Source organism: Cannabis sativa, chromosome 5, assembly GCF_029168945.1.
Source record: "Cannabis sativa cultivar Pink pepper isolate KNU-18-1 chromosome 5, ASM2916894v1, whole genome shotgun sequence".
NCBI classification, from domain to species: domain Eukaryota; kingdom Viridiplantae; phylum Streptophyta; class Magnoliopsida; order Rosales; family Cannabaceae; genus Cannabis; species Cannabis sativa.
In genome coordinates, this window is record NC_083605.1 from 30,559,953 (window position 1) to 30,576,965 (window position 17,013).

Sequence of the window (17,013 nt, forward strand, 5' to 3'; positions counted from 1 at the left end):
GGATTTTTACACTAGGTACCAAATTTAATTACTTTTTTACATTTTTAATGCTTATCAATTTATTAAACATTTTTACAAAACTACTTTTACTTTTTTAAATCTCAAAAAGTATTGTAATTACAAAAATACTACATTCACCATTTAGTTTCTCTCATTTTCGTTCTTCTTCTTTGTCTCCGACTATTGATGAAGGGTGGTGGTTCGACAACTGAGTTTGCAAGTCGGAGAAGTCAAGCTCTAATCGCCGCTTCCAACTACACAAAGCCAACTCGTTCATGGAGTCCTTCCCTCAAGAACACATTGCACCGACTCCGTTGTCGCAACTCACTCACCCCATCACTCGTTGCCCGAGTCATCGACCCCTTTCTTCTTCCTCACCACTCACTTGCACTTGGATTCTTCAACTGGGCAGCCCAACAACAAGGTTTCAGTCACACTTTCATAACTTACCAATCAATCCTCAAATCTCTTTCTTGTTCCCCCCCAATTCAATGCCATTGATGCTCTCCTCAAGCAAGTGAAAACTCAAAAAGTTACTCTCCATTATTCTATTTATGGCTCTATTAAATTTCGACCCAAAATATGTAACTCTTTATTAGCTACTTTAGTTTTTGCTGGTTATTTTGAGCTTGCTCAGAAGGTGTTCGATGAAATGTCTCAAAAAGGTTTCCTTTTACAACTCTAGGATTTGGTGTGTTTATATGGAGATATGTGAGAAAGTTGAATTGTGTGTTGTTTTAAGTGTGTTAGATGAGGTTAAATGATGTGAGTCATTGATTAATGAGAACTGTAAACTTGATTGTGTTTGAAGTGTTTCAATCAATAGGGAATGTGTTTGAGATAGAGAAGTTTTTTTTTTTTAAAAAAAAAAAAAGAGAAAGCTTGGGGTAGCTCCAAGGACTAATGACTATAGAGACTTCATCTTATGTTTGATTATGGAGAGGAGATTATATGAAGCAAAAGAGTGGGTAATTATTTGTGGAAACTTTCTAATTGAGGATGATGTCTAAATTTGCATATTAAAGAGGAGTTGTTTGTTTGTTGTTATATAGTTGTTCAAGCATGTATTAAGATTGTTTGTGTGTTGTTCAATTTTAATCACACATTATTTATTTATGTCCAAAAGATAATATTTTCAATTAATTTGATTTGTGACAATATATTAATTAAGAAATTTATTTTTGTTGTTTTAAATTTTTATTTTAAGTTTGACGCTATATTTTGATGGCAGTTGTTATCCTTTTGTTTGTTTGTTGTTACTTAGTTGTTCAAGCATGTATTAATGTTGTTTGTCTGTTGTGTTTATGTTGTTAGTTAGCAATTAAAACAAAATCCAAATGCAAGTTAGCGATTTTAATCCCACGTTATATATTTATGTATTCAAAAGATAATATTTTAAATTCATTTGATTTGTGGCAATATATTTAAGAAATTTATTTTTTGTTGTTTTAAATTTGTATTTTGAGTTTAGGCGCTATATTTTGATGTCTAATTAATTTTCATATTAAAGTAAAGTTATTATATGCTCTTTTTTTTTTATTTATTTATTTGTTCAACCAATTTAAAAATGAGTATCTATTTCATTTTTTATAGGTACATATACTTTTGAGTTAATGTACAAGTATTTTGTAGTTGCTTTTAGTTTTAGTTTTTTTTTTTAGATTATTAGTTTGTTGCTTTTATTTTTGTTATTGCAATGTGTCGAAATCTATTTAATTTGCATATTAAAGTGGGGTTGTTATTATGTTATTTTATTGTTGTTCTTTAGTTGTCTAAATAATATAAAAATAATAATATGTTTAATTTTTCACGAGTATACGTAAGATTACTTTTGTGTTGTTAATTAGCTGTTTAAACATGTATTAAGGTTGTGTGTGTGTGTGTTGTGAGAACCAAAAAGTTACTGCAATGTGGTGTTGAAATCTATTTATTTTTGTATTAGGTTGTAGCTTTTATTTTTGTTATTACAATGTGGTGTTGAAATCTATTTAATTTGCATATTAAAGTGGGGTTGTTATTGTGTTATTTTACTGTTGTTATTTAGTTGTCCAAATAATATAAAAATAAAAATATGTTTAATTTTTCATAAGTATATGTATTAAGATTGTTTTTGTGTTGTTATACAGTTGTTTGTTGGTTGTTAATTAGATGTTTAAACATGTATTAAGGTTGTGTGTGTTGTGTTTATATTTTTTTAAGGTTGCTGACAATATTTTGTTCATGTGTAATTTATTTACATATTTTTTTGTTAATTAGTATTGTTGTGTAGTTATATTTTTGTTGCCAAATAAAGTTAAAAGTCAATTTTTTTATATATATATTTGAGTTTTTTTTATATTGTTATTTGTTTACTGTTAGCTAATTGTTTATTGTTATTAAATGTTTAACTAAGAGAAGAAAAAAAAATAAATACATATGTATATATATATGTTTAGTTTTCATATGTACATATGTTAATATTATTTTTGGTTTATTTTTAGGTACTTTGTAGTTTTTGAATGGTATTATAGTAAACAAATATCAAATTAATTTTTATTTTATATTTTAATTCATCATTATCTTAAGTATAATTTTGTATAGATATATTTTGAGTTAATTTTGTTTAAATTATATATATATATCAATGTTTGATATTATTGTTTACTTGATTTGTAATTGAGCATATTTTTTTATTAATCATTTTATTTTATTTTTTAAAATATTATTTTAGTGTAATTTTTATATTTTTTTAGTTTATGTGTTTCATTTTATTTTATTTTTTTTATATTTATTGTATTAAATTTGTAAATATTTTTTATATGTTCAATTAGTAGTTCTTGTACGGTGTTGTTGTCTAAATTTTAATTGTGTTAATGTAATATGTTAATATTTAATAAATTTCTTTTGAAGTTTGATTGTTGTTAAGTTGTTTTTGTGTTGTTAATTAGTTGTTTTCGCATAACTATTGCATTGAGAAAAGAAAACCCTACACGCCCAAGCTCACTTTGTCTAAACTGCCATGTGGCAGCCGCAGAGTCACTGCCACATTCTGACGCGCGTCAGTAAAAAATTTTACTCTCCCCACTCGCGTGTGAGTCTCACTCTCCTATCCTATTCACATGTGTATCTCACTCTCTCCTTTTACACTTGGTATTTATCTCTCCATTGTATTTTTGTAATAAAGAAACTTTATAAATATTATTTTCGTAATTAGTAAAAGTACAAATGTTTATTTTTTCTTAGAATGGTATAAATGTTTATTTTGAGTAATTTTAACCTAAAATAGAAAAAATCCCAAATAATATAGTATCCATCCTAAGATAAAATTTAGCTATATCATACGACGTCTCATTAGCAAATCGACGCACATTACTCAAAAAAACTCTAAAAAAAAAGGAAATCTGATAAATAATATCACGAACTAAATCATGCAACGACTATATTGCTCTTGATAAGCATTGATACTCTGTGAGACTACAAGAGCACCAATTCAATAAAGTAGAGAAAACAACCAATATGATGTAGCCAGTGTAAGCAAGAGGAAATTGCTTTAGCTTCAATCTCTTTGACTTGTAAACAGCCTAGACTTATTTAGAAATGGCTGCCACAACATTACTAAAAGAGTTCCTAACAATACCACCAATACACATAACCCCTATAGCTGAGTCAAGGCCAACATCAACGTTAAGTTTCAATTGTCCTAAGGAGGTGGATGCCAAGCTTGATTGATTGTTGAGGTAGTGTGAGAACTCTTTGTTGCCGACTAGTATGGATTCGAAACCCACCAAGAAAGTTGAGAGCATTTTTGTTGATCTTGATAAGTGAACAACCGACAGTGAGGTCGTGCAAATCTGATGCTTGCCAAGTGTGTGCACAAATAAGAATAAAAACCAATAGACAACGGGATTTGTTATAGAGGTTCGGCCCCCTTGTGATAGCGGGTAATAACCTACTCCCCTTTTAGTTGTATTATACCGAGAGAATTGTTGGAAATTATTTTACCAGGATCTTAGATCTACTCAAGTATGTTTATTAACATCCTAAATAAGAACTTTCTAAAACGATAAATTAAACACATATAAAGTTTAAGAAACCTTACATTGGGTGCAGCGGAATAATATGACTCCTTCCGTTCAGATCTCTAACCCTTGAATCCTTTCTGTAGCAGAGTATTATCAAGATCTGAACCTGGATCTCTTTCTCTGAATCTTTGATGCTGAAACTCCTTTGCTGATGATCTTTCTTCACGATCTTCCTCACTATGATTGAGGTATTGCTTGATGTGTGTGGGCACTACTCTAATCACTAAGGTAAGTCGAAATTATCAAGAAAGAAGAGAGAGAGAGAGAGAGAGTGGCGGCTAGAGAAGAGAGAGGAGGCTCAGGTTTTTCTGATACAGAAAGTATATTTTTCCTGAAGCCTTCACTATCTATTTATAGCATTCCACTAGGGTTAGATTTGAATTATATGGCATTAAAATAATGAAAAAATCAACTTAAAATACCTACAATAGGTGGCCGGCCATGCACTTAGTGGATTGGGCCTTGCTTTTTGCAATTTTGCAATTTTAACACCTTTTGTATCTGATTTTCTCAAAAATGCCAATTTCCTAATTCAACCATTTAAATGCCAATTCTAATTATTTAATAACTATAAATAATTATTAAATAATATTGTCATTTATCATATTTATTAATTGAACCATACAAAGTATCATAATTAACAAATATGCCCCTAAAACTCTTTCTTTACAATTTCGCCCTTACTTAGTGAAAAAATTCACAAATAGACATAGTCTAATTTGAGAATTATAATTGATTAATCAAAACCAATTACATGAGTCTTACAAGCAATATTATCTCAACTAGTGGGGGGACCATGGGTCTATATAACCGAGCTTCCAATAAGTAGATCAAGAATTTAGGACTAAAATTCACTGACTTATTAATTCTTCGTTGAATCCACGCATAGAACTTAGAATTGCACTCTCAGTATATAGAATGCTCTATATGTTCCACCATATAGACACATCATTAGTTATCCATTGTTATAATCCTAATGTGATCAATTATCCTCTATATGAATGATCTACACAGTAAAGGGATTAAATTACCGTAACACCCTACTATGTATTTTATCCTTAAAACACTTGACCCCGTATAAATGATATTTCAGCTTATGTGAAATGAGATCTCCACCATTTATTTTCGTTTGGTCAAGCTCGAAGGAGATCATCCTTTGCTTACTATTCGCCAGATAGAAGCTATAGATTCCATGTTTATGCTAGCGCTCCCACTCAATTGCACTACCGTGTTCCCAAAATGTACGTATCACCCTGACCTAAAAGTAGGCTTAACTAACAATTCAAGGAACACGAATAGCCTTTCAAGATTGAGCCTAATCATAACAGGATTAAGAACATTTGATCTAGGATCAACTTGGCGATATTGACTTGAATAGATATTACAGTAAGTTTAATAAATCTAAGTCAAAGTTCAATATCGGTCCCTTCCGATGCATACTCCATGCATCCAACCTGAGCTTTACTTTAACCAATGCTCTGGAAAGAACATAGTATTTCTCCAAATACAAGTAAACTCTTGTTGTAGATTATCATATCAGTAAAACCCTGTGTCTGATAAATCTAGGAAACTTTATTCACATAGTCATGTTTACTTTCCAATGTGATGACAGCACAATAAACATGATCAAGTATGTGAAAAGGGTTTAAGATGAATTTATACATTATGTACATATAATCATGAAATAAATCATGTGAACCATGCAACATTAAATGTTATTTCTGATCTATATTAATAAGTAAATCTGATTATATTGAAATGAGTTTTATTTAGGGCATAAAACCCAACAAACTCCCACGCACTAATATAAAACAAAAAAGTGCGTTTCAAATAATCTCAACACCTTGATATACAAATCAAGTGTAGTAGTAGTAAACTCCTCGTAATAGGATCTGAAAGGTTGAATTAACCACAACCTTTTCTCCAATATTACTCTTCCTTTAATCACAAAATCATTGATAATGTGAAATTCCTCTCTATATGTCTACTCTCTTGGGATACTGGATTCTATATCTTTGGCAACTACTTTTGGTTAATCAGGAAATTAACACTAGTAGTTTAAGGCAATTTGGAATGATGCCAAAAATGTATAGAACTTTCCTTAGACTGAATAAGTACCTTTCCTGCAACATTAACATTCAGTCCCTCTCTGGTAGACCTAGAGACTTCAGATAGGTTTTTACACTTATCCAAAATCACTATTCCACCCCAAGAGTAATCACCATCTTATCAGAAAGATTTACTAGCACAAAGGCAAATTTTGAAATCTGATATGGTGTAGTCTAAGAGTTTTAAACACACCCTTATAGACTAACATATAGTTCCTCTTCTTAATCTTAGGATTTACTTGATTGTCTTCCAATGTTCTTCTCTTGGATTAATCTGATACCTACTCATTACTCCCACTCAACAGCAGGTGTCTGGTCTAAGGCATACAAAAGCATATCTAAGACCTCTCACTGTTGATATAAGAAATTCTTTCATGGCTTTATCTTTTCTGGAATAGTTAAGACTTTTCCTTAGATAAATAAAATCTATACCTAAGAAGTTGTGAAGCTTCTATAGATTGCCATTAGAAAGAAAATGCTTCAGCATCTTACTAAAGTAAGTTGCTTGCATTAGAGTAAGTAATTACCAGGTATACCACAAGCCATAGGTTTAGATAAACTCAAACCTATAATACTAGGAACAGGAAGTTTGTTAAGTCCATTGAATGGACTTATAAACGAAAATTTCCTTTTATGTCATTGTAATAGAAAACTTTAGGTTACTCCATGTGAATGGATTAAACCATAGTTCTATTGGCTTTCTTCTTAGTTTCTTATCTTGACAATCCATTACTTGTTTAAACTCACAATGGATTTTAATCACTAGTGTCTCCCAAGTCATAAGAAGGTGAGTTCCTAGAAACTCTCCCACTACGACAAGGTACCGTGAATTATGTCGAAGAAAACTAAATGGTATTGATCTCTTCGGTTGTGACAAGACAACAGAGGCAGTGGGATCATCATATGTTATATAAGATGATAGAACACTTTTGGAATCAAGAATAATATCTCCTTTATTTGCTACTTGTTTTTCAGACTTAGTCATTTTCTTAGAAAAGTAGTATTTGTTTGAACAAACACTTTCTCATCTATTGACAATGGGATGGTCCACCCCTAATCACTTAGAATAGCTAACAAACCATGGTTAACAGTTCTAGCTTTTCTTAAGATTTTGATTAGGTCATCCATGAATCTAGTAATGATTTACATTAAGTATACAACCATAACATCATTCTGAAATTGTATTACCATAGAAGGAATTAGGCAACGACTAGTAACTAATCATTAACATGCAACTCGAAATTTCTGGGGAGGTAAGTTTGGATATAATTCAAAAATCAATTTAATGATCTTTGAACTGCATATCTACTAACTATTTCTCCACCCCTATCAGTTCGCAAGATCTTTAACCACTTACCTTAATGGTTTTAACCATTGCTAGAAATTAATGAAATTTTTCAAACATTTCAAATTTCTTTTCTAAAAGGTATAATCTAGAGTTATCGTTTTAAGAATACAACGAAAAACTCATATCCACCCCTGAATGTACATCCATTTGCGAATGAGATGAACTACTTCAGTGGATATAGGCATATTAACTCTTTGCAGAGATCGATCTTGTCAAATCCACTATGAACAAGATACAAATGCCATAGATTAAAAAAAATGGTAGTGTCTTTTGATGACATAGGTTTAGTTACATCAAAGAGTTCTTAGAATACTTCAAGTGGATCCCGGTCACAGAATACCTAACTCATATTCCATACAGTTTTAATCCATTAATAGAAGATGGATATTAAACACTTGAGAAAGTGTAACTGTATTGTATTCTGGAATTAGAAATATAAGAAAATTTCTATTTGGAATTTAAAATTAAAGTCAAAGACTTAAATTCAACCAAATATAATGAGTAATTCTTTCTTGGACCACCACTACTAATACAAACTCTAAGTCAGATTTGCCCATACAAGTAGGAGATTTCTAAGATTGAGGATTTATATCAATTGGGAATAGAATTTCGGGATTATAATCATATGCGTCATTTAATTTCTTAAGAGAAAATATAATGACATGAAATGATTTATAGACCATTCATCTAATGATATGTTTTTAAAGCTAATTCGAAATGAATAAGCTAAGAGGAATTAGGATAATTTCGTTTATAAATAAGAATCCAACGATGCTTCGATTAGCGAAAGACAAAGTAATCTTATTTATGTAATCTTCTTGTTTCATATTGTAAAAATACTAGTCTAAGGTGTCATCAATTGATGAACAGCTAGATGTTGCATATACAATATTTATCTTTCGAGAGCTTACACTATTATGTATGTCTAATGGTGAAAATCCATTAGGGATTTATCTCATTAGAAAAACAAACATGTTAGACCAACAATGAAGATTCGAAATTAAACTACAACTTAATAACAGAAAATAACATGGTTCAATATAAATTCATACACAATTCAGAAATTATAAACATATAGCAAGTAGGAATGACTAGTGAAAATACTAAAACATACAATCCTAAATAATTTCCAAGGTTTTCAACAAACTGATACAGTGTCCCGGTAGGCGAGAGTCAACGCATCATTTATTGAATAGAGTTGTCAGCTCATCTAAAATAGAAACCATTCTAGCAACCTTTTATTCGATCAAAATAAGAATCCAACGTTGTCCCGGTAGGCGAGAGTCAAGGTTATTCTCATTTTATGAGCTTCCACCATTGTTTCATGTTTTATGAGTTTATCTCTAAGTAGTCACCGTAGGGGAGAGTCTAAATAGAGACGAAAACTCACAAAACACTTATCAAATGAAATCTTACGGTGTTAAATGCGTTCAACGAATAACCATCCATAGGGGGACGAAGTCTAGCGTCTCGAGGTTATATTGAAAACATTTAACTTTTGTAAGACCAACAATGGAGATCGAATATCTTAATAATAATCAAGCTCATTATTTAAAGTGAGTTGTATTTTCTTTGATTCTCTTTATTTAATTTATTTATTTTAAATATATATTTATTTAAAATTTCCAATTTAGAATGAAAAATTCTAAATATAAATTTTAATTTAATATTTATAAATTTTACTTAGATGGATATAAAAATAACATGAATTATTTCCATCTTAGTAATAATTTCCAATAAATATTTAGAAAAATATTCAATTTAAGTTGTTACAAAATTAATATAAATTAATTTACAACTCAAATTTAATTTTCTATAAATATATATTGCATTTCGAAAAATTAAAGTATTTAAGAATACAATTTTCGAAAATGCATGTTAAAATAAAAAATTAATCCTAGAAAAATTATTCTAATTTAATGTTGGCCCAAAATTAATTAATAAAATTAATTTACAACAAAAAATATAATTTTCCTATTTAATTAAATATATAAGAAAAATTTCAAATATTTAAGTATGATGATGAAAATCAACTTAAATATTAATTTTCTATTTAATTAAATACACTAGAAAAATACTTCAAGCAAAAATATCATCTATCTAGATTTTCCTTTGACTAATTAATTCAATTTCTAATAATATACTTTAATTCAATTTATTTTAAATTAATCAATAAATGAAAAAAATCATTGATTTAAGTTGATCCAAGAATTAATTAAAATAAATAATTAATTTACAACTTAATCTATTTTTCAAGATAAAATTCGAAATTCTAGCATTTAAGAAATGCAATTTCAAAAATTGATTAATAAAATAAAGAAAAAAAAACATATTTTGAAAATTATTTAAATTTAGTTGAAAAAATAAATTTCAACTAAAAATAATTTTCTATTTAATTAAATGTCATGAAAAAGAAATATTTAAGTATGATGATAAAAATCAACTTAGATATTCAATTTTCAAATTAATTAAATGTATTAAATTCAAGAAATAAATAATTAAGTGTAGAGAAGGCTTAATTATTAGTCTCTAGTTTAATACTAGGAAAAATATTCTTAAAAAAAATAAATTGTACCAAAATTAATTATTTAAATAATTAATTTCACAATGTATAATATTTTCCAATTTAATATTAGAAATAATAAGTAGTCTAGAAATAAATATCTAGAAAATATCTTATTTGACTAAGTATCTTTTCCACAAAATTTGAAAAAAAAAATATCTAATTTAAGTTGTATTAGAAAAAATCTAGAACTTAAATATTTTTCAAATTTAAATTTAATTAAATATCAAAAAATTAAGTTGTAACCACTTAATTTGAAAATATTCCATTTTAAGTTAATATTCGAAAAGATATTAACTTAAAAAATATCTAAAGAATCTTAATAACCAATGCCTAAAATTCCTCAACTTAATTTTGAAATTTAAAATTCAAAAGATATTCAGATTTAAGTTGGTTAGTTGTAGATAACTAAATATCAACTTAAATAAGAATATTTAATGAAAAATTTAAATTAAGTTCCAAAAAGAATCTAGATGGTTATAATTCTATATTTAATTAAATACAAGAAAATACATATAGTTTAGCTTAGAATAAGGAATTCTTTAAACTATAATTTTCTTAAATTAATTTCAAAATAAATGATATTAATTATGTTGCTAATCAATTTTATTAGGTTAAACTAGTGTAATTAACCTAGTACAGTTGTTCAAATCAGGCAAATGGGCCTTCACAATTGGGGTGGTTCATGTGAGGGCGTGCTGGGTTCAGTATGTCGTACCCACTTCTGTGGCTCCCAACTCTCACACAAGGCCCAAAAGAGAGGAATTTAACCTTAATAAGAACAACTGTTATTAATTGAATAAGCCCAATAACTAAATGGGCCTAAATAAATTCTATCAAGAACTATGATAAGGGAAATTTGAATTTCCATGCTTAAATAACCTAAAAATTTGTCTCCTAAATGCAAAGTTATAAAAATTGGTAATATATGACCATTTTATCAATTTTCCTAAACTACCCCTCTCATTTGTAATCAGCTCTCTTCCTCTCTCTTCGTCTCTCTTCCCCACCAGCCGATCCCTTTCCCATTCCAACACCAAACCCACACTTCCCACACCAAACCCACATAGTCGGACCCTCTCTCTTCCTCTCTCTTCGCTGCTCGCCGGACCCGTGACACCCTTCGACGAACTGCCAACATCGACAATGTCAAAGGTATGTTTTTTTTTTGTTTTTTTAGAAAGGATTTAAAGATTACTTATGTTTGAGATTGTTTGTGAGATATTATTGGTTAGATTTAGGTTTTTTTGTGAAAATGGGATTCGGATTCCGACTGTGAAGATGGGGTTCGGATTCCGACTGAAAAATGGGCTTCGGATCTGGGGAAGAAGACCGGCCCGATGGTGTGACATCGGTCCGATGGTCCGATTGGGGTGGGTCCGATGGTCCGATTGGGGTGGGTCCGATGGTCCGATTGGGGTGTGGGTCCGATGGTCCGATTGGGGTGTGGGTCGGGTCCGATTGGGGTGTTCGTGTATGGGTCCGATGTTGGGTCGGACTGTTATGCTGTATGGGCAGGGAGATTGGATCGATGGGTCCGATTGGACCGATGGGTCCGATGGGTACCCAATCGGGCCAATCGGACCAATCGGACCCGATATTAATTTTTTTTTTTTTAATATTAATGATTTAGTAATTGTTTTAGGTATTAATTTATTATTATATTATTTAGTGATTGTTTTAGGTATTAATTTATTTTTAATGACTTAATAAGTATTTTTTAATTAATTATTGGTAAGTAATAATTTTTAATTAATTATTAATTATTAATTATTGTTTTATTAATTATTGTTTTAGTATTAATTAGTAATTATTGTTTTAGTATTATTTATTAATTATTGTTTTATTATTAATTATTAATTTTTGTATTATTTTTTATTGTTTTATTAATTATTGTATTTTTATTAATTATTAATTAATGTTTTAGTATTAATTATTGTAGTAATTTGTATTGTGTTATTATTTATTATTTTTTACTAATTATTAGTTATTAATTATTAATTTTTATTAATTATTAATTATCATTTTATTATTAATTATTAAATATTGATTTAATTTGTATTGTGTTATTATTTATTAATATTTTACTAATTATTAATTATTAATTATGAATTTGTATTATTTATTAATTATTGTTTTATTATTAATTATTAACTTTTGTATTAATTTTTATTGTCTTATAAATTTGTATTATTTATTAATTATTGTTTTATTATTAATTATTAACTTTTGTATTAATTTTTATTGTCTTATTAATTTTATTATTTATTGATTATTGTTTTATTATTAATGATTAATTATTGTATTAATTTTTATTGTTTTATTAATTTTTAATTATTGTTTTATTTTTTATTGTTTTTGTAATAATTACATATTGTTTTATTAATTATTAATTATTGTTTTATCTTTTATTATTTTATTACTTATGTATTATTTTTTTAGTATAAATTATTGATTATTTTTTTTAATTTTTATTGTTTTATTGATTATTGTTTAATTATTAATTATGAATTATTGTTTTATTTTTTATTGTTTTATTCATTATTGGTTATGTTTTATTATTAATTATTTATCGTTGTTGGTTATTAATTATGTAAGTATATTACCAATTGTATTTTTGTATTATTAATTATTAATTATCGTTGTTGGTTTTTTTTTTTCAGGGAAGTGCACATCTTATAATTCCAGTGTCGGACCATTACACTGGCCGTGTCACATGGCGCGGGGGTAGTTACTACTACCCGAAGATTAAGGATAAATTTGAAGAATTTAACCTATTGGACAGGGTGAGGGAATCCCCTTTCAAGCAGTTTTTCGAGAGAGCGCCCATACAATTTTCTGGAGCATTTTTTCATCAGTTGATGCTTCACAAAATAAAATCTGACAAGCCGGACGAGGTCCATTTCTATGTTGGAAGGAAGAGATGTAGATTTGGGAGGGTGGAGTTCGGCTTGGTCACCGGGTTAAACTTATTGCCCGGCCCTACTGAGGAAGACATCAAACAAAATGGAAGCTCTGACCGGTTGATTCAGGAATATTTCAACGGTAGTGCTTCGATCACCTTCGGCCAACTGCGCAGAGTTTTTGAGAGCTGCACAGAAGCTGATGATGTTTACAAGTTGGGGATGGCCTTGTTTGTTATGGGCGTCCTCACTGGTAAGGAGGAGAAGACTGCCGTTCCTCCTTTTGTGATAAGAATGGTTGATAACCTTCCATTCTTCTACGAGTATCCCTGGGGAAAGATTTCTTACACCAAGCTGATGGAAAGTTGTAACAAGGATTACTTGGATGTGAAGAATAAGATGTTGAAAAAGATTGAGAAGGGAGTCACTCAGAAGGAGGCAAAATACTCAGCCTACGGCTATCTTTGCCGACGTTGCGGTATTGGGCATACGAGGCCATATTACAGCTGGGCAACGAGTATGCAGTGAGGAGGTCGCATGGCTTTCCGAGACTGGTCAGCGGGAAAGTAAGCCGAAAACTACACTCGGGAAGGATGAAGTCACCAGATTATTTGCGAAAAATGTAAGTTTGTTACGCTTTATTTTGAATTCATGTTAATTTCCATATATTATATTAATATATTTGTTATATTTTTCAGTTGACAGTGTACTCCGTGTTATGTCCTCGGCCGAACGAGATTGAGTTTGTGAGTTACATAACCGGGGGTCAGCCTCCGTTATTTGTTGACTTGGAGGAACTTGTGTTGGGTGAGGATGGGCAACCAACACAGGATGCTTTGCGAAGCCAGGCCGAAAAGCTTGCCTCCACATTGGAAGAGCGAGCGGAGGCAGCCCGAATATTTAAAGACTCTACACCTCCACCGTCTCCTCCACGTGCACCGCCCGCAGTTCCAGATGGGTCTGGTGTTGACCCATCTCCAGCTTCAGTTCCTGATGGGTCTGGTGTTGACCCACTTGCAGCGTCACAGGGTCCTCCTGTTCCCCCGTCAGCTTCCATTCCCAGCACCTCGGAGGCTCGCGATCCAGTATACCCTGCCATTTTGGCAAGGTTGGAGACTGTGGAGAGGGGGCAGGCCGCTCTGCTAAGAGGACAAACAGCGATTATGGATCAGTTGAAGACCATAATGACGCTCCTGCAAGATCCTGGAAGGCCGGCAGCAGATTCACAGCCACAGCCACAGCCACAGCCACAACCGGAAGAGGAGGCTCGGACACCGGAAGATGACTTCATTCTCCCAAATGATTACCAACCGGATGATGATGACATGTTCTGTACACCTGAGAAGACGAATATCACCAGCATCGGGGATACTCAGGATTCTGAGGTGCAGGTGTTAGAGACAGCTCCAGAAGTCATGGAGAACCGGAGGAAGAGAAGGCGGCCTAGGTGGTTCGCTGAGTACACTGAAATGAAGAAGAAGGCTAGGGCTACTTCGACACTCGTGAATGCGGACCCACTTAGAGTGGTTTGATCGGAAGTCGCTCAAGACTTTTCACAATTGGGTACTCGGCCAGATTGGGAACAATTACCCGAGAGAGTGCTTCACCGGTCGATACCATTCGTCTTGGTTCCTCGAACTGCATACTCCGAAATTTTGGCTTGGGAACGATGTAAGTTTTTAAGACTTTTTTACTGCTTTTGCTTTTAAAGACTTTATCTAACTCTTTTTTATTTAACTCTGACATATTTAATTTTCATGTTTTAGCATTTGGATGCGGCATTCCATTTGATGAGGAGGCGGCAACACTTTTATCCCGAGTCCTACCCGAATAGATGTGTCATAATGCCGTGTATTTTCCCAGCAGGAGTTATTGCTCGGTGGGAAGCTGCGGGTGATGACCAGGCTAACTATCAGTGGGACGAGGGCATATTAGATTTGATCCGAGGGGATGAAAGTCAATTCTTGGCCAGTTGGAAGAACAAGGAGAGAATATATATGGCCCTCTACTTCGATGGAGCAAAGCATTGGGTGGCATTAGAGATAGATCTGGATCATTGGTTGTTGAACATATTTGACTCCAGCCTCGGATCGATTTCCACGAACGAATTGAACCGTAACCTGGAAATGTGGGAAAAATTACTACCAAATTTGCTGCTGCAGGCTGGCCTATTCGAGAGTCATGACATGATCCTCTTGCCTCAACTTACCGCCTCAGAGAGCCAGGTCAGAAATTTCACTTCAAAAGTCATGGATCGGGCCGTTGTTCCACAGACAAAGACAAGGTAACTTAATTACAATTGATTTTTTTGTTATTTAACTTGAATTTAATTTGCACACTTTTATTCATTTACTTTTTATTGTCTCATACAAATGCAGAATGGCGGGATGTACGTGATAGAGCACATCGAGCATAGTATGCTGGAGACTACGTTTGATAATGTGCACGATGAGAATATGAAGAAATTTAGAGAGCGGTGGTGTGTAGATTTGTTTTACCAGAATTTAGCATGAACAAATGTTTTTTTTTATTTGGTATTTATTAAGATAACAATGTAAATGGTTTTTTTTTATTGGTATGTTTATGTTTTTTCAAGAGTTCATACAAATTTTACGCCTTTCTTTCGTGCAACAAATTATAATAATTATGTAAACATAAAATATCACAAATTCTAATGTTTAAAATAGTCCAACATTAATTCAATAACAATACATAATAGTCCAACCCATCACGATACAAATAAACTAAAAATTTATGTTAAACCTCGGTAGGTGCAAGTGCTTGTTGTGTCCCGTGGCACCGCACTTGCTACATTTTCGTGATTTGATAATCCTTTCACCATTACAAGCAGTTCGTTTGTTCTTAATTCTTCCAACCTTTTGCTTCTTGGGTCGCCCTACTGGTTGCTTCTCAACAGGCACTCCAACTGTCATGTTCTTTATGTCATCAGGTAATTCCCAATCATCCTCGTCACCAACTGGCATAATTGTTCCTTCGTATGTTCTCCTCCAATATTCTGTTGTGTAATATGGCGAGCATAGTGTGTACACGCTAATACTTCGCTCCTGAGATGCAGCACATGCATGAGGACAAGGAAACTTCATGCACTGGAACAAGCCGCAAGTGCAACTCTTTTCCTGGAAGTCCACTACGCCACCGGTGAGAACTGTTCTTCCAGGGTGAACCTGCAACGTGTAAGGCCCGCATGAGTCAACGTTCAAAAACCGACCTTTTTCAAAATGCAATGCCAAGTCCTCCTCCATTTCTGGTGCTAGGGGTTTCGTCCACTTGTCAGCTTTTTCTTTTCGTGAAGCAAACCACTTCTGGACTTTGGACCTCAGGAATGCTACAGCAGCAGTGATCGGGAAGCCTCTTGCATCCTTAGTTGTGTTGTTGAAGCTCTCAGCCCAGTTGCTCGTCATTACATTGTAACGTACCCCTGGAAAGTACGACCGGACCCATTTTTCAAATCCGATTTCCTCAAGATATTTTGCAACCGCTGGATTCATGGCCCGAATGTTCTCAAATTTTCTGTGAAACTCTGATCTTGAATACGTGTACGCACACGTGTAAATGTGATTCGTGAAGACGTCAGTCTTGAACTTGTGGTTGACGTTCATAATAATGTGGTGGTAGCATGCACCGTGGTGTGCATCAGGGAACACGATATCCAAAGCACGAACAATACTTTGATGCCTATCCGAAACAAAAGCTAAGTTCTCAACATCACCAATCGTTTCTTTCAATTTTCTCATAAAATAGGTCCAGGAATTGTGGTTTTCACTGTCAACTATAGCAAAAGCTATCGGAAAGATATGACTCCCTGCATCCAAAGCCACTGCACACAACATTTGCCCACCATACCTAGTCTTCAAGAAAGACCCATCAACGCATATAACAGGTCGACAAAACTTAAAACCCCGAATAGAAGGACCCAGAGAAGAAACAATACTTGAAGCGACCATCTTCTACCACAAAATCCGTGATGGTACCTGGATTCCGCAACGGTAGCATGTGCAAGTAACTAGGT

The 17,013-nt window shown here is 32.2% G+C and overlaps 2 protein-coding genes across 2 annotated transcripts; one reads left to right on the forward strand and one right to left on the reverse strand.

The window, feature by feature from the left end:
* The first annotated feature begins 14,530 nt into the window (after positions 1-14,530).
* Positions 14,531-15,347, forward strand: LOC133037866 (uncharacterized). The gene is made up of 2 exons (XM_061115597.1): positions 14,531-14,654; positions 14,750-15,347. Exon 2 carries the CDS (start codon positions 14,774-14,776, stop codon positions 15,269-15,271), a length of 498 nt encoding a protein of 165 aa, XP_060971580.1. The 5' UTR covers positions 14,531-14,654; positions 14,750-14,773; the 3' UTR covers positions 15,272-15,347.
* A 380-nt stretch (positions 15,348-15,727) lies between these two features.
* LOC133038261 (uncharacterized) lies at positions 15,728-16,492 on the reverse strand. The gene is made up of 2 exons (XM_061116353.1): positions 16,421-16,492; positions 15,728-16,168 (listed from the first exon to the last, which is right to left on the reverse strand). The coding sequence occupies exons 1-2, from the start codon at positions 16,490-16,492 to the stop codon at positions 15,728-15,730; spliced, it is 513 nt and encodes a 170-aa protein (XP_060972336.1).
* Positions 16,493-17,013: the final 521 nt, after the last annotated feature.

Excerpts from the sequence above, each read along its gene's own strand:
- LOC133037866 (XM_061115597.1), top strand. The coding sequence starts at position 14,774 with ATGAGGAGGCGGCAACACTTTTATCCCGAGTCCTACCCGAATAGATGT.
- LOC133038261 (XM_061116353.1), bottom strand. The coding sequence starts at position 16,492 with ATGAATCCAGCGGTTGCAAAATATCTTGAGGAAATCGGATTTGAAAAA. Across the intron at positions 16,169-16,420 it reads TCCGGTCGTACTTTCCAGGG|GTTCACCCTGGAAGAACAGT; the intron begins GTACGTTACAAT and ends TACACGTTGCAG.